Source organism: Bombus vosnesenskii, unplaced genomic scaffold (genome assembly GCF_011952255.1).
Source record: "Bombus vosnesenskii isolate JDL3184/JDL3185 unplaced genomic scaffold, Bvos_JDL3184-5_v1.1 scf7180000013316, whole genome shotgun sequence".
Taxonomy (NCBI): domain Eukaryota; kingdom Metazoa; phylum Arthropoda; class Insecta; order Hymenoptera; family Apidae; genus Bombus; species Bombus vosnesenskii.
The window spans coordinates 4,909,479-4,936,375 of record NW_022882962.1 but is presented as its reverse complement, the minus strand read 5'-3'; the positions used below and the strand labels follow the sequence as shown (position 1 = coordinate 4,936,375).

The window sequence follows — 26,897 nt, the reverse complement described above, 5'->3', positions numbered from 1 at the left end:
ACCTATTTATAGGCGTACTTTTCCACGCAAATTATAGTGTACGTTAGAAATCGAAGGGAACGTGGCGACAAGAGAGCTGCGCGTTCCAGTAAATTTCAGCAAACCGACAAAAGACAACTGAAAATCAACCAAAATCGTATCGAGTCTCTTCGCTGATGTCGATTCAGTCGCGTCTTTGAAACAACGTGCGCTGTATCTTTTCCCGTCGAAGAAACAAAGACCAGAGTAATAAAGATCCGAAACGTTATCCTACCATTAAACGGTACACAATTTACGTGGTCTATCGCTGTTTAAACGAAAGAACGATCATCGTCACCGTCTCGATCCATGGAAACCATTACTGCCATAGCAAGAAGAGCCGGTATCGCGGAAGTCTGTTTCCCCTAAAGGACTTACGAGTGACGTCAGAGAGTGGCCGATCACGAGGCTGAACGAGGAGCCGCGATAGCTCGATATTACGGCATAGTGGCGATTGTGCCCGTCGTTACCCTTATCCAAGGCGGTTCAACAGGAATTCAATCTGCGTTACGAGCGCCGCCGAGAGAACACCGGTTACGAGTATGCAAACGTCCCGATGGTGCGTGAATAAGTGCGTTGCCGCGTGTTCGGCCACGTCCGTGTATACCGAGAGCTATGATTTGCCGGTGCCGCGTACCACCGTCTTCGGACGTGATCGCAGAAAAGCGAACTCGCTCGTTTGTTCCAGCTGGAACCGAGCAGACGTGGTACGCGGTACTTCGCCGAAGGAACGATAGGCAACCAAAGTTGGAAACTTCGTTGGCAGCTTTAGGAGACGAGAAACGGAATTAGTTGGTGGACGGTAGAAAATATAGAAACTACGGACTTGGAAATTGGAAAGGAAGAAACCGCAAACGTGAAAATTATAGACTTAGAGATTGAAAACGCTGTAGGAACTTAAAACGTAAAAATAGGAAAGTCGGAAAGTAGGATATTAAATCGTCGATCGTTTAACTACTCGAGCCATAATGAAAGAAAATCTAAAGTAGCAATTGGAATTGCGATATTTCCAGAGTTTCAGTTAAATACACGCGAGCAACCTGCTCGGGAGAAAATTGCACGACTGGTTACGCGGTTTCCAGGAAGGCGGTTGTCGAGATTTCGCACGTATTTTATCGCGCGTTTCCTCGTATACCTGTTACGCGGCGAGCCAAGTCGCAGGTGAGCGTACAGGTAAACGTTTTAGGTGACACTTTCGTGCGAAGGTCGTCTATTCGACCTTACGGAGGTCGCGCGCTAAGAATTCGATCTACCACGCATCCTACCACATTTTCGCGTCTTATATTTTAACGCCTTTAACGCCTTTCGTCGTTCCGTTTCGATCTCGTCGCGCGATGAAACGCATCCGTGTCTATCGAGCCAGATCGACGGTAAACAGTCGTTCGTAGAACGAAAAGCTGAATGAACCAATTAACGGAGTTCGACGTTACATAAATCACGATCGACAAAGTAGATTAGTTTCGCTGTAAAACGTAACGAGCGCCGGGCTGTGCGGCGTGGCGAACATAAATCTGCTCATTTTCTCAATTACATCGAGCACTACCGCGCGCACGACCCACTTTCAACGACCTTACGCGAACTAAAAGCCCATTTAAAGGCTGCACGAATTTTTGTGACCCACTGTACGTAGCGCGATCGTCAAGGTGCTCGGCCACCTTGGCCGTCGGCTAGCTTTCCATCGGTGAAAGCTCCGCTTTGTGAAACGCTCAACGCGCTGCATACGTGCCAACCTGTCCCCCTCCTTCTTTCTCCGTGTATACGAGAATCGCGAGACCGGTTAGGGACCTTCCTCAATGCGTTGTGTCGTCGATTCGTCGATGAAAAATGAACGGAAGTGGAACCGTGAAGCGCGCTTTGACGAAAAAAGAAAAAGAAAGAAAAACGAAAAAGAAAGGAAAGCCAAGGGGGGATGATAGAAAAGACAAACGAGAGAAAGAATCGACGGGTTCGCGATACGACGATGAATCTATGAGCGATTACTGGCAACGCGTATTTACTTACAAGATACCAATTCGAGTCTTTTCCTCTCTAATTTATGTACGATCGAAACTGCGAAACGCAGACGCTACGACGTCTTGGAAAAGTCGTAAACCAAGGGCGAAGCTCATTTTACAACAGCCATATCCTTGATCGTCGATAGGAGAAACTCGCAGGAAATCTCATTAAGTAGAGTGTCCACAAACGATAACGACGTCGTTAATGGCTCGTTCGGAATAATTAACTACGTGGATCTGAAATTCGTTGCTTTTGCGTAGAAACAATGACGCGTGATATCGATATCGTTTACTCGCTTATTCCTTCGTACGCTTCTTAGTTTAAAGAGGAGAAAAAAAAGGTTCGTTCACGAGCTTGACTCGTGCGTCCTCTCCACGATAACCTGTTCGTCTCGTCACGCTAAAATTAGTTAAACACGAGAAAACAGAACGAAACACGTCGATGACGCGTTAACGAACTCTTATTAGACCGGACAGTAAATCGACGCGGTCGTATAACCTACGTTTTTCAACGTTTTATCGATCGGCTTTCTCCTAGGAATTATCTCGCGGATAATACAGGCAATTCGTTAGAATGTCTGATTTACGTGAAAACGATAGAGGCAAGGTTGAAAAGCGAGCATTGTTTACCCGAACGACTATAAAACTCGGTAAACGATCGAATCGAGCAACGATAAGAAACGCCAGCGATAACGTGCAAATAGGAATTCTACGCGCTACGTTCGCGAACGTTGCGTCGCAGCTGGTGTTTGCGAATAATTCGTTGTCTCTCATCCGGCCGAGTAATATCTTCAAAGATGTTCGCGAAACGTACTTCTTTGAAACGTGTATGGAAAAATTCTCGGGAACACGGTGTGATACAGCGTATCGCGCGTGTAACGTGTTTGTAGGTTTCGAAAACTGTTCGCGAGCTTGTTACAAGCGGCATTCGCGGGAAATTCATAGAGCGGTTATAAGATATTTATGAACATCTCGTACAGTCGGCTGACGAACATACACGCCTTTACAAGTACCGAGTTGGCACGTGAAGCTAGGTAACGCGAGGGTTTCGAGAAGGTGTGTTGCGTGCGCCGTGAGATTTCTGATATTTTTAATAACAATCTAGGCGCTATCTACCGACAGGATCCGAAAGAAATTGCGGTAACGGAGTCGTTTTGGTACCGCTAGAAACAGTCGATGCCAATCTGGGAAACCTCGTGGCGTGGTTGCGGCGAAATCACGATTGCGAGGGCCGTGTATTCATCGCTACGAGTTTCAAACGATATTTCCCACTTTCGATGCAATAATCGTACAACGACGATATATGCCACGACCGTATCCTGCTTTACGACGCCGACGATTTCTAATATCTCGTTAACGTTGCGTTAAATATTCCAGGCTCGATGATTCGAGTAACAGGTATTTCCATATCCACTAAATCTTCCGTACGTTCTTGTCGGTCTCTGTCTCGCCCTCTAATTTCCTCGGAACGATTCTACTCCGATACCCTTCGTTAGAATTCCTGGATCGACGAACAGGTTTCTCGGTCTATCCGTGGCCAACCCCGGGGAAATAGATCGAAGTTGGCCGAATAAGAGCCGAATCTAAGCGCGGTCGGAGAACACGCGAAGCGTACTTGACTCGAAACAATTTTACTTTACCGACGCGTTGCTCGCGCCAAACCGGCTATTTAATACTTACGCGCTCTTTCTTATCCAACGTCGCTCCGGCAAATTTAAACGATTACCACGTTGAACGGTTTTACGAACCTCTCGATCGCAGCCCGATGATATACGAAATCCAGGTGCTGTTGAATAACCGCGATAAAGACACCTCGAAGAGATATTCGAGCGGTAATATCGTGGTCCAGAGGCATCCACTTCCTCTCACTGTCGTTTCGATCTTGCCTTTTGTAGGACACGCATTGGGTGGCCAAGCGTACCGTGCACGACCGATCAAAAAACGCGGCGAGATTTCACTACGTCGAACCGCCCTTCCTTTCTTTCTCTTTCTCCTGTCCTCGATGACCACCGACTGCACAATTTCGTTGTTCCCGACGTTATTACATTAATAACGATCCAGCCAGCCAAATAATTGGATCGAACGAAGAAAAAAAAAGGAACGGTCTCCTCTCGTTTCTCTCTGTTCGGCTTTCCCTTTTACTCGACGTACGCTCACGGACAAGCGAACACGCATATTTATATTCCGCACGCATCCGCCGTTACGAAATTCGCCATCGAAACTACATTTTCGATTATCTTCGACAGGCGTTCACTTGGACGAAGCTTGGTCTTGATTTTCATCGGCTAAGTAGCCGAAGCGAAGATAAGGAAGCTGGGAACAGAAGCAGAAGACACGCGGTTTACGTGCCTAAAATTCCTCTGAATGACTTCCGGTGTCCGGTTTCTCGGCCCGTTAGGCCGACGCCCTGACGAGAATGCGTTTTCGCAAAAAATTCGCAGCTACGTGGACGCGGTGGATACGCGGGCCCAGCTGAACAAATACGCGCGGTTCTGCGGCTTCCACGCATCGAAATCTCCCGGCCTCGCGGCCTGCGTGCCACTCTATACGTATTTATAGATCGACCGAGCAAAAGTGAAATTGCCAGTGATAAACGGAACGAAGGTTGTTACGAATTTATGACGCAAACGTTACATCGACGAGTATCGACCGAAAGTCTCGAAAATCTTCCATTCCGCGACGTATATTCGTTTCAATGGAGATAGAAGCACGACACTTTTTATCAACGACAAGTACCTGTCTTTGGAAAAATTCTTTGTCACGAGGTTTAAACACGGCGTCGATTCTTCAAAATATACGTGTATCGCGTATTCCATCCAATATTGGTCGTCTATGGTCGTTTCATTTACTCGAAATATACTTTGCCTTCGTTGACCTTTGTCGATCGCGTATCCGTACAATCTTCGCGTTACGATGGTTAAAATCGTCGAAGATGGTTGAAAATTTCTCACGAATTCCTCCATCATCCACCTATGGATTCTAACTCGTATCGGAAGCTTTTACTTTTATTTCATGACGTAGCAATTTCGCTGCAACTCGGCGCTTTTATGTTTCTAATAACGAAATCGCAGGCTCGTGTGTAGCACCATTAAAAACATAATAATCCTACCGAATAACACGGCTGCTAAATCGCACGGACGTTGCACGGTTCGTCTCGATCGGAGACTCGTGGCGGACCTTGAAGTCGTAAAAGCGATTAGACCGCGGTGCTCGTAAACGTCAACACGACGAAACGATCCATTCGCGGGAAGCGTTGCGATCTCGAAGGGTTCGGGAAATTGGATTAAGCCTTAAATACGTTGAAACGCGTACCGCGGACGGCCGGATCGCGCTTAGAACCGCGCGAGATAAGGGACGGCCGGTTATCGTGCGTCTACCTTCTAAGGTACGCGTTGCACGGTCTGCTCGCTCTGCTCGCGGAGATATATACCCGGCCAACACCGACAAAGAGAATACATCTGGTCTCGCCGATGCGGTTAAACGCGGCGAATCGATAAATAAATTCCGCACGAAATTTTATTACCGCACGCGAACGCGTACGCTTCGAATCGCGGACGAACGATTTGTCCGGCCGGGAAAAGAGAAAGAGCCGCGCCGCGTTCAATGAAGCTATATAAATTATTGTATCGATTGTTTGTCTTCGTAAATCTTTAACGAGTATCCCGGTGATCGGTTCGAAAGCGATTCTAGAGAGAAGACGCGCATCGATCAATTTATCACGCGCGGTCTCCGTTTCTTTTCCTGTTGGATACACTTACGAACAATGCTCTCTTCCAAGTCGAGATTTCGATTCGTTCTCGAGTGTTCCTTCGCGTGTATGTGTATGTGTGTGTGTGTGTGTGAGAGAGTTATCGAAACGAGGAACATTTCTCCCTTTCTCTCTCGACGAATATTTGATAGTCGCGATAATTACGAATATTTAGAGTCAACACGCGTATGGCGGTAGAAAATTAAATTTTTTTGCGATATCTGAGATAAATAGGATTTAAATAGGAATAACGGTGATCCGAAACGAGCAGGCGTGTCCAAAACGAATATTTCATGCATACCTTGTACGTTACAGGTTTGTATGGAATATAGCGAACAAAGAATAGCGTGGAAGAAAGATGATGGAACCTACGGCGGTATCAATGATCGATCAAAGTAATTTTCGATATTATAATACTTTCTTTCCACGCTGTAAACTTTCGCGCAAAGATCGGATTGTTTCATCGGCGAATTAAGCAAAACGCTAACCGGACAATGTATCGCGATCAAATTGATCGGATGCGGCTGCAATTTCATATAAAATAATCAACGTCCGATCGTCGTTTAACTTGGTAATCCGATACTCTTGTCCGAGCCTCGATACCAGGCATTACGTGAAAAACGAGTCGCTTTCCTCGTTCTTCCTCTTTTACAAAATTCCTCGTAACGCCAAAAAGAAACCGGCCACGTATTATATAAGAAATAAACGCGGACACGTATTGCTCACCGATCTCCGAGTATCCGACGATATAGTTCGTCGGTTCGATTGGTCGAATCGCGGCGCAACTCTCTCGAACGCGCGCAACACGGAATATGAAATTGTTCGAAGGTGAGAGGATCCCGTGTTGCACGAAAGATACCGGAAGTTATTCTCCGGAACGAGACTTCGAATCTCGCCAGGCACGTAGAGTATGTTCTCTCGGTACGTAAAGTCGCGGCGAAATTACGGTGGATTAAGATTTTTCCATAGGATCGTCGATGGTTACAAAGGAACCGCGTGTCCGACGATGATGTTCGCTGGTAACTTGGCAAACCAGCCGACACGGCGTAAATATCCGATCAATTTCAACGGTGTCGAATACTTTCGTCGGATGAGTACCCCGCCTATTACAGCGAAATTGTAGAATAACCAACGGAATGTTGCAAATTCCACGTCGATCGTGCTTACGGTAGAACTTTGTTCCTGCGAGTATCGTTTATGCGAGCGACGTTTTAATCACACCATCCGTCGAACTTTAACGAAGCTTGTACCACCCGAACAACTACCGACCGTTGTTCCAGTTAAATAAACGATTACTTTGTATCGAAGTTGGCTAAAGTTTGCCGTGCGTCGTTCGTCGTTTCATCCCCGATAAAGCGTTCGAACGACCTGTTCGCGCGAACCCGCCTGCTCCGGATAAGACAAAACGGAGTTGCGTTGTGCCAGAGCCGAGCAGATACTCGCTCGTAGTCTCGAAAAATCGGTGAACCGATGGAAAAAGATTTCACGCAGGTTCGTTAATCGCGGCATAAAGCTGGACACGTGGATGATGCAACCGATCTCGGACGATGTCGGTCGAAAAGGCTATACTCAGACATGGAACTCGACTGGAACGCGTGCAGGCTGTCCTCTGTGTCGAAGGAATTCGCTGCTGTTGCAACGGATCGATATCTCGATTCTCGGTCGCGGATCAAACCGCCGCGAGCCGAGTTTAACGCCCTGCATGTAGGCTACTTTGCAGTTCCGCCGTGCACGACGGTGAAAGTGCACACAGGCGCGTGACCCTACCATGGTATGCGTGTACGTGTACGCGAAACGCGCACACATCGATCGTTTGCCGATTCTATGCACGCGCATCGGCGTGTCGCGCGAGTACGCGCCATCATCGGTCGGGGGAAAAGTATTTTTCTCGATGCGCTTCAAAGAGAATACGCGACGTAGGTACGTTTCGCGCGCGAATCTTCGCTGAAATATTTACATAACGGTCGGAATATACGGAATACGACTCTGGAAAAGCTAGCCGAGATTTATATCGACGGCTTTCGAGGCAGATGTTTCTTGCGTCGTTGCGAAGTTGGAGGCGCGCTCGAGCGGCACGCGCGAATTCCTTCTCATCGTTCGACGACGAAATTTTGTAACCTGCCTGGAACGTGACTACGCGAGATAGAAGCGATCGGTCACGATCTCTCTTCTGTTCTACGTCGCGAGAGAAAGAAAACACGATTAAACGTCTCACGGAGATAAACTCGAAAACGATTGGCGATAGAAAAATTGTAGAGAACGCGCCGTTCGCTCCGTATCACCGGAGTTCAAAGTCCTGCCGGGTAGAGTTCCATTCGATCGTTCGATCGTTGCATAGATCACGCCCCAGAGAGATCAAACGGCATGTTTTCTCAATAATTCAGCGCGTGCCTGGCGTTGCGAGCAGTTCGATGTTTTATTCATGAGGATCGTGGCGTCCTTTTTGTAATTACGCCAGCCATGCATCGCGCATAGGTGTCTCTCGATTTTCGATTCATGGCTTCGATTCAATCGTACACGTTGGGACGGTGGTCGTTCCATCCACGCGATTAATAATACTAACAAATTACTATCCACGGAAGCAACCTTCGCTCTCGCATTTCCTCCGCATAATTAATGATAATTACACGCCGGGCTCGCGATCTTGCATCAACGTTCCTCTTGATACTCTATCAATGACCGGGTCAATGATGTCGGGACAAGCCGAACATCAATTTAACCAGCTTTTCCCGTTTCGCCATTTTTCCTAAGACGCTTCCTTTTTCACCGACCGGAAACCACGTAACCAACGGATAAATTTCTAAGTGGTAGAAGATTAGATCGCGAAGGATCGAACATCGGTAAGTACACGTGAAAACGCGTGGCTCGAGGCGAACTGCAGCCGAGCGGCATTTCCCATGGAGGTGTTTCCAGCCGATATCCGGCCGAACGTTCATCTCTGCCGCCAACCTACCGCGATTATATCCACCTTTCGAACCCGTCCTCTCGATAATAAGTAACTTTCATTTCCTCCCCCGACGGCGGCCTTTCCTCCGCGGCAGGAGCAACACGTGTTCGACTATAACTCGCCTCATAAACGGCAAACAGGTACAGCGCGCCACGTTAATGACCTCAGCCTGTTCTTACTCGATAATTCTATCCTAATGAAACGATCGTTTTTATGCGATCCACTGAAAGGGTTTCGACCGGCTGATCCGACATTCGCCGTTGGCTGAATGCTCGATCGATAGAATCGAGTCGATGCAGAGAAGCGGAAAGACGCTTCGCACAGATGGAAATATCTTGTCGAGTGAGAAATTCGGAGAAAGAATCGGACTGAAACTTTCGTTTCGCCTCTGTATTTCCCGTGAACCGACATTCGCGAACCGCTTATTATCCTCGCGTTTAACGAATCGATGAGAAGCGGATACAGAGAAATATTTGCATTCTTGCCTGATCCTTCACGGTCGATAGCCGTCCTCGAGCAGGACGAGTACGTCCCGGGTATGGCTTATTATTCCAGAAGGCGTCCCGATGCTGCAGCAATTCCCCCGTGCTTGCGTCGCACGCAATGTATGCGTGACATCCGGCCCCTACTGCCTCGCGTCTACGCGTACATCTTTGAATTTTACTAAAAGGATCGCGGGTCCTCGTGTACATCGTGTATCTTCATCGAACGTCGTATCGGAATGCGACGTAACGTTGCACGGGAATATTTCTCATCGAAACGCGACGCTTCTCGGTTATCCTCCCCGCTAAAGTGATTATCGATGCATCACCTCGTGCCTCCGTCACCCCTTTCGTAACATGCCAGAGTTTCCTACCGTTGCGTAACAACGTCCAACTTCTTGTTCCCTTCCTCCAGCGAGCGACGCATTCCTACCCGAAATATACGACGCGACGATAACGTTCCGGGAGCGGCGCTAAATCTCGCGTTCCGGTAGCTTTTCAAACAACTTTATCCAGCTGTTTGCTTTATACTTTCTTCGGTGGTTACCTAAATAAACCTTAGTTTCTCATTGCTATAATTTCAAAGCAACAAGATTGCAGCCTGTCGGTAAACGGAAAAAGATAGAATAAAATAATCCCGACAATCGGGTAACGCGTGTACGTTTTGGTAAGCGGACTGTCGCAGCTGGTATCGTCGGCGTGGAATTGCTGCGCGAAATCAACACCGTTCCACCCGTTTCTTTCGGATTTAACGAGAATTATGTTGGCCAACGTCCGCGAAACCTTCGTGGCGATTAATCCGAGACGCACCGGGACGTAAGATAGCGTTCTCTGGTCTCGCACGGTTCCGCGAATGATTATTTTAACTTATTGTTCCACGAAATTCCGGGAGGCATTTAACAGGCGCGAGGGTAACGGGCCCGTATGCGTACACATGCAGGCGCACACATCGAGTGGAGTATTTATATTCAGACAGAAAAGGTTGTACGAGACGATTCGCGCTCGTGCAAACGCGCCTTTACACGTGTTACTTACGACGTGCCGCAAGTAACGACGTTACGCGTGTACGTACTGGTCAGCCTTAAACCATAAAGGAAAGACGAGTGCGATACACGTGCGCGCCACAGTGTGTACAGTGCTTTACGACGACCGAGCTTTAACGACAGTGGCTCGCTTATACCGAATGAATATTAAATATAAGCGATATCGCTCTGTCTCTCTCTCTCTCTCTTTCTCTTTCTCTCTATCTCTGACATTCGTGGGCCGTGTAATCGCCCACGAGCAACGTCGACCCGCAGGGGCCACAACTGAGAATAATTGCCATTATCGCGGTATCGCTCTGTAACGGAATCTTTACCTTCGACGTTCGACGTCTTTCTTACGGCCTCTTTTGGTTTTCTTAACCTCTGTTATCGAAGCGTTAAATTAATAGCCGAAGGAGCGATACGTTCACGATCTGAAAAAATGAGATAGAACGGTTCGCGAGATTCGCCAACGAGGATCCTTAACGTTGGAAGAACCCGTTGAGCAATCTTCGTCATCGGCCGATGAATCAGGATTACTCGAAAAGGATGATACGATCGCTATAGTTTTTAATATCGACGTCGTTCACGGGGAAGAAAAGAAAACGTTGGTCGGAATCGATGGATGGGTCGCGAAGCTGATCGTAATTGAATAGAAGAAATTACAATTCAGGTGTGGAACGCGAAACGGACATAAATCAGCGTAAATGCAATTAACCGGTCGATGGAGACAAGCGAGGAAGAAAGAGAAACATCGAATTATAGTAAAAGCGATACTGGCCGAACTACAGCTCGATTTCACTGGCCGTAATTGCGATTAATTAACCAGTTGGAGCGGAAGCGCCGGAGGCTGGAAGGAAATGAAATTCGAAAGTAGATAGGATCTTGATAGACGACGCGAGAATTGCGCAAACCCGATGTTTAATTAATTCCGATGACGAAATTGGCAAACGAACGCGCGTCCACGGCGTAGATACTAAATATCTACTTACTGATAGGTAAATCATCGACGATAAATATTCTCGTGTGATCGGTGTTCGAAGGAAATTAGCACAGATGTACGGTGTATGTCTATAGTACAGCAATTACATAGATAAAGGTTAATTTTCGTTTCAACAATGGACAGCTCGTTAAAATCAATCATTCGACGATGTATGGGAAACGTGGCGGCGACAAAAACCCGAGCAACAAAAGACAAAGGTGTCGCAAGAATTGATAAATCAAACGATCTCTCTCCGCGAGCATTGCATAACGGAGCAATTAGCCTCGATTCTAACGAGAAATCAACCTGTCCGCCAGGTATGTGGAGAGGAGCAACCTCTCGAAAAATCACGATCGCTTAAACAACCCATTGTTCTTTTCCTATAGACGCGAGTCCAGTCATCGAGGATGATTCCATCGTAAGATCATAGTTGGAAATATCGGGACCAGAGAGACGTCCAATTATTAATAATTAAACTGTCGTTCGAATTACGAAACGATGGTTAAACGCTGGGCCGACTCGCGACGCGTCCAACGGTCGGCGATAAATTAACATCGCGACGATAATCGTCAGCTGCGATCGATTTAGTTTCGTTAGCCAGCCGATAAAGCAACTTTCCTTCGCTCTGCGGAACGTCCATTATCGCTTTTCAAGTAATCGTCGATAAATTTCCGTGCAAGGGATGCGCGGACGGGCTCGCGTCCCTCAAGGGGAAAGCCGACCAATCAAGATACGCGGATAAGTCGGAGAATTGCAGCTTATCACCGGCGATTATCGACGATTTATCCTCTCCGATACTCGCGGAAATATTGCGAACAACGTTTCTAACGATTCTTCTATAACGAAAAGTATACATTTCTTGTCTGATTTTTCCATCCCTCGCTGCTCTCTAGCGTTTCTCGTTTCGAATAATAAAAATAGTCGGAGGATTTGTACGTTGCGTGATGAAAATACGTTTCCACTTTTGCTTTTACTTTCGTTTCGCTAACTTTTTAGATAAAAACATCGAGTCGACAAGTAGACGTTAAACGTTTTTCGCGAATGCAAAGTCACTGCTGAAAATGCAGCGACTCTGTTTGAAAGATACCAGTTTTTTTTTTTTTAAGGATAATACGTATATGTACGTGTAATGAGTAAATTTTCCCTTATAAATTGCCACCTACAAGCACGGTAGTAATTTTTCAAAATGTCTGCCATTTCGCCCATAATTCTCGCGCTTGCCGAGAAATACCAAGATACCAAGCGTAGGATAGTTGGCGCGTAGAACGTACCGTACAATCGTTGTCGGGCATGTCAATAGAATGTAACGCACAGTGGGCTTGGTTTACCAGCGTACCGTAAGCCCGAGACCAGTGGAATGCAAGCAAGGCGCAATAAGCGTCGTTTAACTACCACGAACGTGGCAATTATTCCAATAATTCGGGGTTGCGTAAAGGTCCATCGTAATTGTTTATGCCCGATTCCTCTCGACTGGCGTGGCTATATACGCGCACACTTATCCGTCGTAAAATTAATGCCGGCGAAAATTCTCCGTGCACGCGTGTAGGTTGCCCAATCAGCGTTTTCCACCGACAATGGCTCGTTACACGGTTTTTTCTCGTGCCACTTTCGTCTCGCCGTGTCCCGGGATTCGTTTCGACTCCCTTAGCGTAGTCTATTATTCTTGGCCGAACGGTAATTGCGGATAACCATTCTCGACTAATTGCCGGCCTGCCGTCAATTATTCGAACGTTTTCGAGGTCGTCCTAGGCCAACTTCGCGTTTATGGTAATCGTTAGCGTTAAAATTTACGCGCGCCCGACTTGGCCGGTCGAAGGGAAACACTTACGTGTCCCTTGTTGCACGAGCCACTTCTATCCCGTGATTATTCCTCGTACGAATAATGTTATTATTATCCGGTCGACGCATACCGCGTAATTACTCCATTTGCGAGAAAATAATGCCGTCGATTATGCGCTGCTCTTCTCTATGCATACACGCGAAGCCTATGTAAGTAATGTTTATTGCTTTTTCTAAGACAGATGTCACGCTCGATAGACTCGGCCAGTTCTCCCAGCGGACGGTTCAATTATCCGTTAACTATTTCGTCATTTTTTGCCCCTGAAGAAATGGAAAGTACGAAAGTGAAAAAGTGAGGTGTCAAGGACACGCCAGCCTCTAACTTTTCTAAGGCCAATCCGATCTCTTCGACACGCGAGTCGATTTGAAGCATCGTCCTACTCGCGGAGAACATCAACGCCGCTAACAGCGAATCTTACCGAACCGCGCGACGCGATTTTATGGCGAATCGATTAGACCGAGTTCTTCGGTGACGCTTGTTGCGCGATCACCGGCTATGACTAATAGCTTTCGTTGCATTATTTATAGCAATGCGCCGATAGGTTCCCTGGCGATTTACGCACCTACGATGGAGATACGCCCGCGGACAATTTCTTTTCAAGTTACTTCTGCACCGTGTTTACCCTCTAGCGATACGCGTAAAGGTCACCGCGCGTGCTTTCGCCGAAAATTGCTCGTCGCACTCGGCCGAATTATATCCCCGGGAAACGCGATCGATCGCATTGTTCGCGGATTCGTTCGGATCGACGAATCGCAAGCATCGCGAGATCCCTGTCGGCTATGGTTAAGCCCGAGGAGCGATACCGTGCTCTGACCTTGATAATAATTCCAAAGAATAAGCGGAATGCGCGGCCTGAAACGGGGAGACCTTGCAAGTGCGCGTCACTGTAGGTCTTCCTCTGCCTCGTCTTCCACCTCGTCCCATCTTCTTCTCATCTTTTTCCTACAACTTGGCGACGATTCTTCGAATTCGAGAAACTGGTCCGGCAACAATTTGTTATCCAGACGTCGAAGCTCGGATCGATCGCTAATAACCTTCTTCTAGTTCTTCCTTTTCTTCTTGCGTTACGTGACCGTCGTCGAGGGCGCGCCGAGAGAAACATTGTCCCTTCGTGCTCGTACCTGCGTAAGCAGTTTCCACTCGTAGAAGTCTAACAGCGTCCCCTTAGGCCGGGACGTACGCAGGACGTACGTCGTTGACGGAGGAAGTCACGAGTGAACGCGCTTCGACGCTTTCAGGAAACAGGTTACCGGTTGTGTTTTTTAATTATCATCGAGCAAAATCGTTGGAACATGCGCGGCACCGAGAGGAATGCGCACTTATTCAGGAGACAAACACGGCCGCGTTTGCATGAAACAAGAGTTCGCCAGCAGCTTGGATTGTTTCTTTCATCCGACTCGAAGATGGGATAAATTCCTACTCCGTACGAATCGCTTCTTCGGATTCTCGGTTTTTAAACGGCGCGACGACGATCCGCCGAGTTTAATTAATTTACCTGACGGCGTTTTATTTTCCATACGGACACCGGCGTCGCGTCGTGGCGAGTGACACAATTTATAGCAAAGTAAATTCTCTACGGTCGCAACCGGGCCCGATTTGCTCGTTTTTCCGAGTATCGCGTCGCGCCTGCTCGTCTTTAAACGGTCCGCCATACTGTCCCTTATATTATCGCGTTTATCGCCCATCAAATCGTCTTTCATCCACGCTTGAACGGAAGAAAGAAAAAACCCTGGCTCGTCCAACTTGCCAGATTGCTACTCCCATCGCGCTGTGTGCAAGCAACTTTGTGTAAATCTCTTCGCACAAGGCTGTCAATTATCATCGTTCGGTTACCTGATCGACCATATTAGCGTCGTTGTCATCGTCCAAGCGTATCGTCGTTATACCGCGAAACTATCGGGAATATTAAATAATTCAAGAGGCAGAAAGAAAAAAGGATAGGAAAAAAGAAATTACGTTAAATATCGCGATAAACTGACAATCTTCCTAATCCCCGTTTGAACGCGCAAAGGGGGTAATTCCATTAATCGAATATTCGTATCTCCTTGTTAGCTCGAATGGGTTCCATTAACTCGGAATGAAAGATCCAACCAATAGTACCATCTTCGTTTCAGACTCGCGCGCGATTCGAACTATCACCGATAAGAATCCTCGAGAATTCTCGAGATATCGTCGAGTGAAAAATCAGAGATTCTTTTTATTCTTACGACGTAAGAGAGATCATGCAGCCGCTCATATTCGTTTGCCGCGATAATACATCGAGTATATTTCCACAGTTCGAGAAGCATCGACTAACGTCAGAATTTTACGCCGAGACCATCGATGAGAGCGAAAGATCGTTTATCATCCGCGAAGCATCGCTCCGTCTGCTGCGTACGGCTATAATCCACCAGCTAGGGGAAACCGTTAGTATTTTACGCTTTTAATTGCCTACACGATGATTCCTCGCTTTAATACTCCTAACTATTTCCGCGACTTGTGCAACGGTCCGCGCGAACAACGGTGATGGCTATATATCTCTAAGATGCGCGCATCTTTAGAAAGCTCCGACAGAAAGAGACAATATACCTAACCGAATCAATTAGATCGTAAAGTATTTGTACGCGTCCCGGAGGCTTCACCTTTCACAAAATTATCTCGCTGCCCCTTCGGGCAAAGCACATATTACCGGCGTACGACGAGTGCACCTCGTAAATCACTCGCCGTTCTGCAACACGCCAAGGTAGAAGAGAGAAACAATGAGCGCTTGCTCGGCCGCGTATATCCGAACGCAGGTGCGTACCAAGCAAACAACACCGTGTAGCTTTCTCTCGATTCGCGAGTCCAAGCATTTTCTACGTCGCCTAGAATTTCGTTCGCTTCGACTCGCCAAGGAACAGAATGCGACGGAAGTTTACCGATTTCTTTTTAACGCGTAAGAGTAATTTTGCGAGTGACGAAACTTGGCCATATTTTGTTCGCTCTTTGTAATTTCTCGTTCGCGTAATAACGATCGCCACTTTATATACGCCTTGTATTTACGCTCGAGCACGTTATTTACGGTGTTACGTCGTATCCTATAGAATACTTAATACGAAATTCGCGAAACAATCTGGTTTACAGCTATAAATAGCCGAAAAAGATTTCACGATGGAAGAAACTCGCGGTATAGACGAGCGTGTTGTGAGATATCGAAGGGTGGTTTCTGTAACGCGGTAGGCGGTAAGACACGTGTACGGATGGAGCAAAGTGTAAGTTCGGATTTGCAACCGGTGGATCGAGCGAGCAAAGCAAAACGGGAACGAAGGTGACGCGGCCCGGGGAGCTGATACGAACGAGTACCGGAGTGCCAGGGACACCCACGTGTGACAAGGCATCGCATAATCTACCCGGACATTTAGCGTAGGCAGGGTACTAGCCGCGGTGGCTACAGGTGCTTCGATGGGCAGGTGAAATTTCATAGCGAATAACGCGATTAATCCGCTATGCTCCGGGGAAAAGTTTCAATTACGTGGATACTCCGGCGCGAGGGAAAGCATGGAAAATCGGAATGATCGATGCGAATGCATCAACGTTAACGCAACCAGACGATAGGATAGATGATATCTGAGAATCGTGCTCGGCGATCTAATGAATTTTTCTCCCATCAAGCGGTCGCCGAGCATCCAGGTACTTACCTTACTGGAGAAAAGTTGGTTGGACGGTGCGAATTTCAAAAGTAACGAGCGATACCGGCAATGGCGATATTAGGGAGAAACGATGTTGCTCGTTAAGTATTCACGACAAAACCACATTTACCGAGAGGCCTGATCGTCGTGCTACGAGCATTAGGTATACGCGAAGATACTCGGGTAGCTGCGTGACTTACAAGCCTCGAGTCTATATTTCAGCGGGCGTTAAAGTCGAGGTCGATTCCATCGTACCGAGAGACGCTGTTCGAAGCGTCCGATCATTACACCCGTTATAAGCTGTCACATAGCTCATCTCACACATGCCGCGGTCCCGCACACTGATACCCCGTCCGGGGTACTTTGCCATTTTTTCGATTTTGTAATCAGCGCCGCATCGACGCTGGCTAACTTACGCGCGTCACTTTCGATCTTTCTTAAGACGATTCACGCACAAAACGATGGACGCGCCGCTAGGCTAAAACCCATATTCTTTCTTGTAATTATTCCTGCGATACACGTTGATATAGGGTAAGTCAGAGTTATTTGTTCGGTCGGTATATTTGGTTCGGATATTTGACACAGATCGAGCGATTTTCACTGGTAATTCGCTAAATTAGCTCGTAGGCTACTTTTGACAACAGACTGTTGACACGTTAATGATACATGGCGAAATCGCGTATTGCGTGGGTTAAGGAGTGCGCGTTCCGGAATATAATAATATATCAAGAGGTAAGAAGTTTGTTCGATGTACGATATTTTCTTCTTCTTTGGTCGTTGCGCCAAATACACGCGAATCGTACGTATAAAATTCCTAAACCGACTGACCCAAAACTTGGATCTCGTGAATGGTGCGACTGTGCTGGTGTAAACCTAACCAACACGATGTCACGTGTTCGATCATCGAAACGAAAGTTATCGGAACGATGATACACACGTACGTGTGCACGTTGTCGTCGATCGTTAGACGATCCGATCGGGAACATCGACAGCTTCGTCTGTCTGCAGACGCGGCAGGAACTCGAAAGGTTAACCGAAGATGATGTTCTTGTACACCGTTGCGTCACCAGCCGCGTGATAGAACTTTCACTGTGCGCGAACACGACCACGATCTCTCGTCGTTCTTCGAGAAGCGGTAAAAAGACAGGGGGAGGTCTCGTTATTGCTTCGAGATCGTTAAGGTCAATTACCATGGTCGATTTCTCGGACGCGAGAAAACGCCCTCGACGTAATTCGTCAAAGGCGCTCCGGCTGGAAAAACGCCGGTTCCTTTTCGCCACGAACGAGCGTAATTAGAATTAACGAGCGCGCGATTAATTACGCACGTATCCACGACAGAATTCGCTCGAGATATTCTCGACATATATCAGCAACGTGCTCGTAACACTGTACAGTGGCTCGCGAAAGTATCTGCTTCGGTACTTGTAGACACCTTTTACGAATTGCTTATTTATTTGTTCGATCGTTCGTACGTATTTTCAGGTTTCTTTCCTACGTTATCGATATACTGGATCGCGACAGTCGAGTGCGATTATAGCGCTAACGAGATTTCGAAATGTTTTTTATAACGCGTAAAGTATGGACGATAAAAGTTTAAAGTTTTCTATGGTAAGCGTTCGAATATTTCCACTGGTTGCTGTACGCATAACGCGAAACGGCGGATACTTTAACGCCTTATAGATTAGCGTGCTAAAAAGTGAAAACCGTGTAGCTGGTCGAGCTAACTAACTACCGTATATTTCATCGTCGAGCCGAGGATCCTATCGATATTCGTGTCGACCTATCGGTGTGTTTCAACGGATCTATATTCCCGTACGTTTGCTCGAGGTGTTGTTTCTCTCGAGCTGGTTCGACTTAATCGCCGGGATAATTCGATCGCTTACAAGCAAACATCGTGTCTCTATTTCATGTAGCTATTAATAACTTACCGGTAGAAGAAGTAACGAGGATGGGGAATGCCTGGCCGCGGCTTGCCTAAGACTAAGAAAGTGCAGTAGGGGGTCCTCGGATGCTCTCAGCTCGTCCAGAATCCTCCTGGCCTCGCCGTAACTCTCCAGGTATTCCCAGTAAGAATTCCAAAACGAGCCAGGGAATAAGTCACCTGGTGGACACACCGAACGAGGCAATTAGATACCGTATCGAAGTCGGTATACCCACTGTGCTTGACGAATTCGATAAATTCTCTCTCGGCTCGTTCCGATCGTCCCGAGAGAGACTAAATCGTGAGCTCGTTGACCCATTTTAAGAGAATGATCGACGATACAAAACATAAGAGAGCGAGCGAGAGAAAGAGAGAGAGAATAAGCTAATTATACGAGACGCACTGGAAAGGCATGCAAAATTTATCCGCGATGATGGAATAACCGTGAACGAGAACCTCGCGTCCAAAATCTTCTTCGAAGTGATTCGATTCAGCGATACATCATCTCGCTACCTTCCCTACGAAACTTATTTCCGTTCCAGGATTCCTATCTTTTTCTCTCTTTTCTACCGTTCTTCGTCAGGTGGGGTCTTCGCCATCACGGAACAGACACTCGCGCATCGGCAATGATTTACCATCGAATCCTTCGGCTTTTTTAACATCCTCTCCCCGACTCCATTATCCGACTTGGTCTCGCCATAAACTTCCTCGTGAAAGACACCACGACCTATCGCGATTTACATTTTTCTTTGCAATCTTCGCGTTCTTTCGCTATCGTATTACGGTTCGAGTATCTAAAGAAAATCTGACGAAAAACGAAAGCGTACACTCACCCGATTTGAAGGTACCGCCATCCCAATTCTCCAGCGCTGTGCGGATCTGAAAGAAAGCAAAACGGCCATGGTAGAATTGGCTCTTAAAATACAATGACCAAGATACGAGGAAGGGATGGGAAGAGATACGGCGGACCATGTATAATACATGATGTATAATGCCCGAATGAGTGGAGCTCGAGGGGCGCCATACGCCAGTTTTATACAACGGGCGAGTTTCAACCGATCATTTGATTACTTTTTTATACTCCTCTTTACATCCTGCGCTCGATAGCCTTAGCGGACAATTGATCTTTTTCGTACGACGAAGAAACGATATCCGAGAAGAAAAACGAAACCGGTGTTGCTTTCTCGTAGCAAAATACGAATTAGGCGGCGAACAAAAAATTAAGGCGAGTATCCGGACCACGCACAATTGGATGTAGAACGGAATCGAGGAACCCGTTGCTTTTACGATCTTTCGAAAGAAATGACGATCGAATAAAAATACAGAGAGGAGAAGGTGAAGACATTTTTCAAATTTACTACTTCGGTCTGGGCGGTGGTTCGATGGTTCAGAGGCTAAATCACGTCCTCGAAACCAGCTTGTTTCGTTGAATTATAACGCGGCATTATGCTCGATCAGCGCGTGAATAAGCTCGATAGTCCTTAAGGTTCTTTCTATTATCACGTTACAGCGTGAGTGAAACGAGGATGAAATTCTCTTCGAATAAAGGAAAAACAAAAAAAAAAAAAAAACAAAATATCCGGATGCCTATCGATCTCGTTGTCGGAATATAAAATTTTTCTGACAAATTTCTAAATCGATTGAAAAATTTCGAAAATACGTAAACGTCCGTAATCTGACTTTTACGCGCAGACAGACTACTTTTTTTAAACGAACGCTTCGACTTTCATATTTCCTTCGAAACCACTTTCTAGCAACGGCGACTCGTTGCTCGAAGCTCGATGAACCGATCAACCAGGTAGATGCGAGGACTTTGTACAGGTACGACCGACACCCACTTAACTCTTTAACGAGTAACATTGTCACGAGAGAATCCACTTACGTTTCCATTACAGTAGGTAAAGGGAAAACGACTGGTCCGCGCGGCGTGTAAAGTGGCAAGACGCTTGTACAGCAACGGTATCGACCTTATGTTAATCGGCGCGTTAATGGTTAATTTCAGCGAGGCCGTAAAATCGAGAGAAAGTTGCGTAAATAAAGACCGACGGACAGGTGGTAACCGTGGGCACGGTATTTGCATTTCTTTTTTCAACCAACCGACGTTACATCGAATAAAAATATTTATCGTATAGTTTCGACTTCTTTTCGGATCACGCTGTGCCAGGACAAGCGATTATCGATGATACACGGTTAATTGCCTGCGAGCTACGAATACGTATCTATCATGGACACCGTGTAATCATAATAAAATTGCTGGCCTCTGTGCGCAGGTTCGTTAACGAGCAATTTCTTGCGCTTTAATTGCTACGTTTTGCGTAGACCATCGTCGTCCAACGATCGAGAAACCTTTATCCGACTTTATCCGCGTTTATCACAGATTTTCGAAAGTATGTATTACAATTGGATAAACGCACGTAGTTTCGTGCATCTCTGGCACGTGTTCCGAAGCAAATGAACGAGAGAAACGTCCGACTACCAGTTTAGGAAACGGTCATCAACCTTCTGTTATCCGTACCTTAAAAAGGCAGCCTACGACGATGACCCGCTGAGTCATAAGATACGCGATAAGGCATCTAAAATGGGGTGACGAGCCCGTTTATGTGGCGCGCGGGTGTTCGAAATCGTTTGGTCTTTTAGAAACGTTTCTCGATTAATTCCCGAAATCTTAGAATTCGTCCGAGGGAGTGATCCAACGCGGTTGCTGTTATCGCGTTACGAAGAAAAACCTTCGATGGACTCTTCGATCGGTACTTACGATCGGTGATAAACCGCGTCGAGATAAACGAACGAACGCCGAACAAGATTGGAAACGAACGGGTACCGATGTGCGATACGTCGATGTATTCGAACGCGGAGGATGAATTTTCGCGGTATCATTCGTTAAGTTAAAGTTTCGATAAGGACGTATGGGATTGGAGCAGAGGGTGCAACGTCAGCGGGATGACGGCTGCCGCCCGAGTAAATTGAAAAAAGGGATGCGTGTGGTTGTAAGGGGCATCGTATGGTTGTCGGTTGCATTGTCACGTCGGCGACGGCGCGGCGTGACGGTGCGTCGGCGTGTCGATGTGTTTCTTATTGTCAGATACGTATCTATGTTAAGCGCACACGCAGTGCATGCGCCCATGCATTTATGCAACGCATTATACGCGCCGGCGAGTCCGAGCATACGCCGTGACCCATTCATTTCCGAGCGTTATTCTCGAAAACCCAATCCTAGATTAATTATAAATGATTCGTATTCATGAGGCGCTCTACCGGCTAGAGAGACTTTATAAATCGGTTTAGAAACTAATAAAGAGAAAGAAAAATGGAAAAAATAGCCGGCAACCTCCTCGTTAAACCTCTCTCCCCGTCAACATTCGACTTTATTTTCCAACGTTACAACGGGGAACAAAGTCGAACGACGTTGTCTCGGCTACCGTGGTTCATCACCGCGTCAGATTACGATGCACAGGCAGTCGCGAGACAGAGACGAAGAGGACGAGGGGATTCCTCGATATCTAGGTTCGTGGAACAGCGATAGACGATCGTAGCCGATCACCGATTATCTCCAGGACCTGGTGAATATTACAGAGTCTCCGGAGTGTCCAATTTTTCGCTGGTCCCTCTCTCCTTTCCGCTGCCTCGCTCGAGCGAATCGTGCGCGGAGACGCGCATCCTCTTGGAGGCGGTTTTAATTACACGTCGCGCGACCGCGATCGTCCCCTCGAGCCTGCATTATCCATCCAGGACGAGCTCTCGAGGATGAGTACTCCGGAGGGCGTTCCCAAAAAAACAGGCCAGACCACGTGTTATTAGGGACTACGCGTGGGCGTTTCAACCACCCATTATTATTTTATAGTCGTCCGGACGGTCTCTCTATAAAGATTTTTTACCCCGTGAGCCGAGATCGAAGATCGATAAACGGGATATGCACCTGCGGAGTGGCACCAAGTTACCTGCTCCATGCTTCTTCTTGTCGCATCCATCCAACCACGATGTCAATACGCTTTTCTATTTCGCTTATGTAAATCAGCTTTTTCATCCGGTACAACTGAATCGCATTTTCGCCCCGGCTCTTCTAAATAATTACACGCCTCGTTGCATTTAAATCACAAACAGGTTTTTTCTTCCAGATATATCAATATAGGTGAACGACGAAAGCACCGTGGGTTTATAATTAGGTTACACGGAATTTTTAGATCGCCACTGATCATCACCTGCCTTTATCGCGACGCTTCTTGTTTCTTATCATTGGCAACGTTCTCGCACGCGCGAACTATACATACTCGATCCACGATTATACTCGATAATCGATACGCCATTGCATCCTGTTTAACGTTACGTTCGTGATCGACCGAGCTCGCCAGCATTTCCGTTGAAATGAGACGCGTCAGATACGCGTTTGTCGTCCCGTCGAACAAAAGCGTAAGAAAGAACGTTTAAAGCTGTTCTAGTTTCGATCGAGTAAATCGTTCGATCGCGTTTTTCCGAGTCACGTGCTCCAACGGCTCGGCTTTTGTTGCTCTTCGTTTATTGACACTGACGCGAGTTGGAAGACTCGAAAGAGCCACGCGTGCAACTCGTTTCGCGTTGTCCCAGTTTTCTCAAATCGTCGCAAATTAATGACAAACCGGCAAAAAGGAGCGACCGGAGACCGACGATTTACGACGAGCCGTTCTGTTTTAGCCGCGATTTTTCGAGAATACGTTCCACTTCTGTCACGCGGCCGGTTTGTCGGCGTAACCGTCACGACGAGGAACGCGTTTCACGCGATCGAAGCCATTCGCAAGCGTGAATCTTACCGGCGCGTGAACGACAATTTCGGCTGCAGGAAGCTGAACCAGAGGCGGAGCTAGCCACGTGGGCCGCGCGTAAATCTCTTTATTCTTTTATCGCCGGGTTAACAAGGCCCCTACATACGCGTTCGTCTTCGTTGCTAACGAGAGCGTTGACCGCGCGTCGATTGTGCAGAGAAAGCAGATTCGCGCTTGAAAAACCTTCTTTCTCTTTCCTACTGCTAACTGCTGCGTACACTCAACCGATGGTTATCCAAGATACGTTATTATTACCTTTGATGTTCCTCTTCGATCATCGTTTCGACGTCGTAAAGAAACGTATGGGTCGAACGGAGGAATAAAATCATCGAAGCGGAAGCGAATTCCTGACGTACGTTTAACGTGTATATTATTTGGCACAGATCAATTTTTTCATACGCGAACTGCATCGCAAGTTAGAACGGCGTACGTTTCTCTCGCGATACCGATTCTACTATGATACGTAACACCGTGAAAAGGGAACAACTGGAATTCCAACGAGGATTATTACGACTTGCAGGACGGCATGGATACCAATGAAAATTTATCGATCCGTCACGATCAACGTCGATTCGGACCGACTACGATCGTAACTCCCACTGGTCACACCTTTATTCTCCGAGCAATCGATTAACGAGTGGCTGGGATCGCGATGCTTAATTTCTCTCGGCTTGGTTACGCAAGCCAACCGTTTGTTCGATTGGCAAAAGCTAACGATGCAACTCGTTAACGAACTTATTCTTCCGAAATGCCAAAGTTTGACGCAATACGCCTTTGCATCGTGCGACTGTCGGACGTTGAATCTGCGACCACGAAACAACGTGACACGCGAAGGCGAAACCGTTTTACGAACGGAGGCTACGAAGGAACGTGTCCTGGGTTCACGCACACGACGAACCAACCTGCGTGCACCGCACAACGCACTTTCTCCCGTCCGAGATAAAAGCCGTGCCGCGGTGAGAGCGATTTGCGATTTTCTAGGGTGTCGGGAAGTATCGGTTTGATCGATGCATCCACCACCACGACGCGAGAGCATTGTCCTCGTATTCTTTCTCTCGATTTCCATTTCGAAAACCATCTTCCATCGCACACGCAACACGGCCGAAGAATTTATAATAACTGTCCAGTCTTTTCGATCGTCGCGAAAATCGAATGGATCGCCGCAGCAAAAAGAAAAGAAGAGACTGGCTTGGGTGAATTTAGTTTTTAAAATTCAGATACACCGACAACGATTAATTTGCATCTGCGAAACTACGTTATTAATTTGGGTAGCTTTTTGGGACCAAAGACACGAACAAAAGATATTCGACACAAGGTGAGAAGAAATTAGAGATCGACAAGCAGAACTGGTCCCATTAGCAACGCGATCAAAACCATCGAAATTCCGCGTCCCTGTATTTATCATTTCCTGCTACTATCGCGTTTCTCATTCAACGGCTACTCGACGCCCCCGAGAGGTGGCTCGGAAATAAATGTCGCTGCCGAAAGGCGAAGCCCGGAGGTGATCAAGCCCCCTCCACGTCGACGAACTTTTTATTTCTTCCACTCGTCCTTTCTTTCGATTCCTCGTTCGAACCCTCCTTCTTCCCTCTTATCCTCGCGTTAAAAGCTCGCGCGTCATCACACGGACGAGCGTTACACATAATCCGACCGTGGAATTTCTTTGTCGGAGAAGACAGGTTCCCGGAAGACGTGGATGGAAAGATTGAAATCGCGCGTATTAAAGTTGCCAAGTTGGTCGAACATTCGTGACGAATGGCTATTTAGCAAAGCGATCGATAGAGCAAGCGATCGCTACTTCTTTCGTAAAGCTTAAAAACTTTCCGAGCAAACTTCTCTTTCTTCTTCGCTGAGTGAAACATTGACAAGACTCTCGCGTACGATAATACGAATTCGCAAGAAATTAACGCTCACTCGGTGCAGGCTGGATCGTTTCTGACACATTTTTTAAACTTTCACTCGATCTCCGTCGTTTAAGGCTTAATAAAATACATACGTATACATACATACAACGACGATGCGGATAGATCCGGGAGAAACATCGTAGTTGCCAATAAATTTGTATTTTTCTCACGAACGAACAAAATATACGATGGATCGCGATATATTCTCGAACCGAGAATGGAAAGCGGCTAGAAAAATGTGGCAAGTGGACGTCGAGGTAAAGGACTTTGCCGCGGCGCGTCGTGCGAGAATTAAACTGGACCGTGTCCGCCCCACCCCCGTCTCAGAAAAATAAGAGACCCTTGCCGATGAAATCGAAACCGTTCTCGGCGATCCGCTATCCCAACAGAGTCCACTTTCCCAACAAAATACCACCACGTTCATCCACTTTCCTGCGACACGATCGTCTCTCCTTTTTTTTTTTTCTCGTTAACCCGCGTGTGCTGCACGCCGCGCGGCACATTTTTTCCCCTCGCTGTTGCTCTACTTTCTACCCGCGTCTCCTCTTTTTCCGCGAGTCAGGAAAACGAAGAGAGACAGAACGAAAAGAGCCTACGAAGGAAAGAGGACGATGGAATGGCCAGACGATGCACTAATGCGAATAAAATTACGTCTGCCAGAGCTCGTCCGCTATTACGGACTGCTTCATTGGTCGATGAGCGAGGTGGTAAAGAGGAACTCGACTTAAGCGTCGGTATCCGAGAACTCTTTCGTTTCTCTGCGATAATGTATACGCTGCCGGATGATTGCACACCGGCTAATTAATTTTCCAGCATTCTTCTAACTTCCTTCTCGTCTGTTTCACCTTTTCCATCCTTTGCGTTCGGAATGCGCAACGCGCCACCTTTTCAATTTTCTACTACAGCTATCTCGCGCAATAATTTGCCGAGCGAGCGATATTGGTAAACGGACGAGTTACGAGTTGTATTCTCGTCATCCGGGATAACGCGATAACTCGTAATTCGTAACATTTTCTTGCAAAGTTTCGTCTCTTTCGTTACCAAGCTCGTTAACGTCGCAAAGTACCGGTACTCGTCGATACTGGCGTAACACGTCAAATTTCAATAAGAGCGTCGATTCCATGGTACAGGATGGTGAAGAGGACTCGCCGTAACTCGCAACGATAAATTTTTCCTTTTTCTCCGACAATGTACATATCAGCTCGTGTTTTTCTTCTTCGTCCGTGGCACGATTACGGCATCTACGGTGTAATTAACATCCATAACCATCAAACTGGATTACGAACAATATCCGGCTCGTGCTGCTTCGTCTTGAGATTAGAGAAGGACTGTTAACCGCAGACTCGAACTGCTACTTACTCATTAGCCGACCGGCATTGAGCGTAAAGAAACGGCTCCATGTACATTTACTTTTCAGCCAAGCACGTTGATTATCGGCGAGTGTAGCAGGATCGTTGGCCGAAACTCAATCTGTAAGTACGTTTACACGGTCTGATTAACATCTATGGGTGGAGGAATTAGCCGAAGAATCGTGGAATTCGGTCACGGAGGATCGGTAACGAACGGTGTTTTGGCCGTTGTAAGCGTAACGTTTCG

General features: G+C 47.0%; 1 protein-coding gene across 2 annotated transcripts in view; it reads right to left on the bottom strand.

Annotated features, from left to right (window-relative positions):
• LOC117235528 (rho GTPase-activating protein 20-like) overlaps positions 1-26,897 on the bottom strand; it is a 177,992-nt gene that overhangs the window by 106,272 nt on the left and 44,823 nt on the right. For both annotated transcript variants that reach the window (XM_033497651.1, XM_033497650.1), the window contains exons 4-5: positions 19,435-19,480; positions 18,609-18,781 (exon numbers count right to left, since the gene is read on the bottom strand). In XM_033497651.1, coding sequence (XP_033353542.1) covers positions 18,609-18,781; positions 19,435-19,480 — 219 coding nt within the window. The remainder of the gene's footprint in view (positions 1-18,608; positions 18,782-19,434; positions 19,481-26,897) is intronic.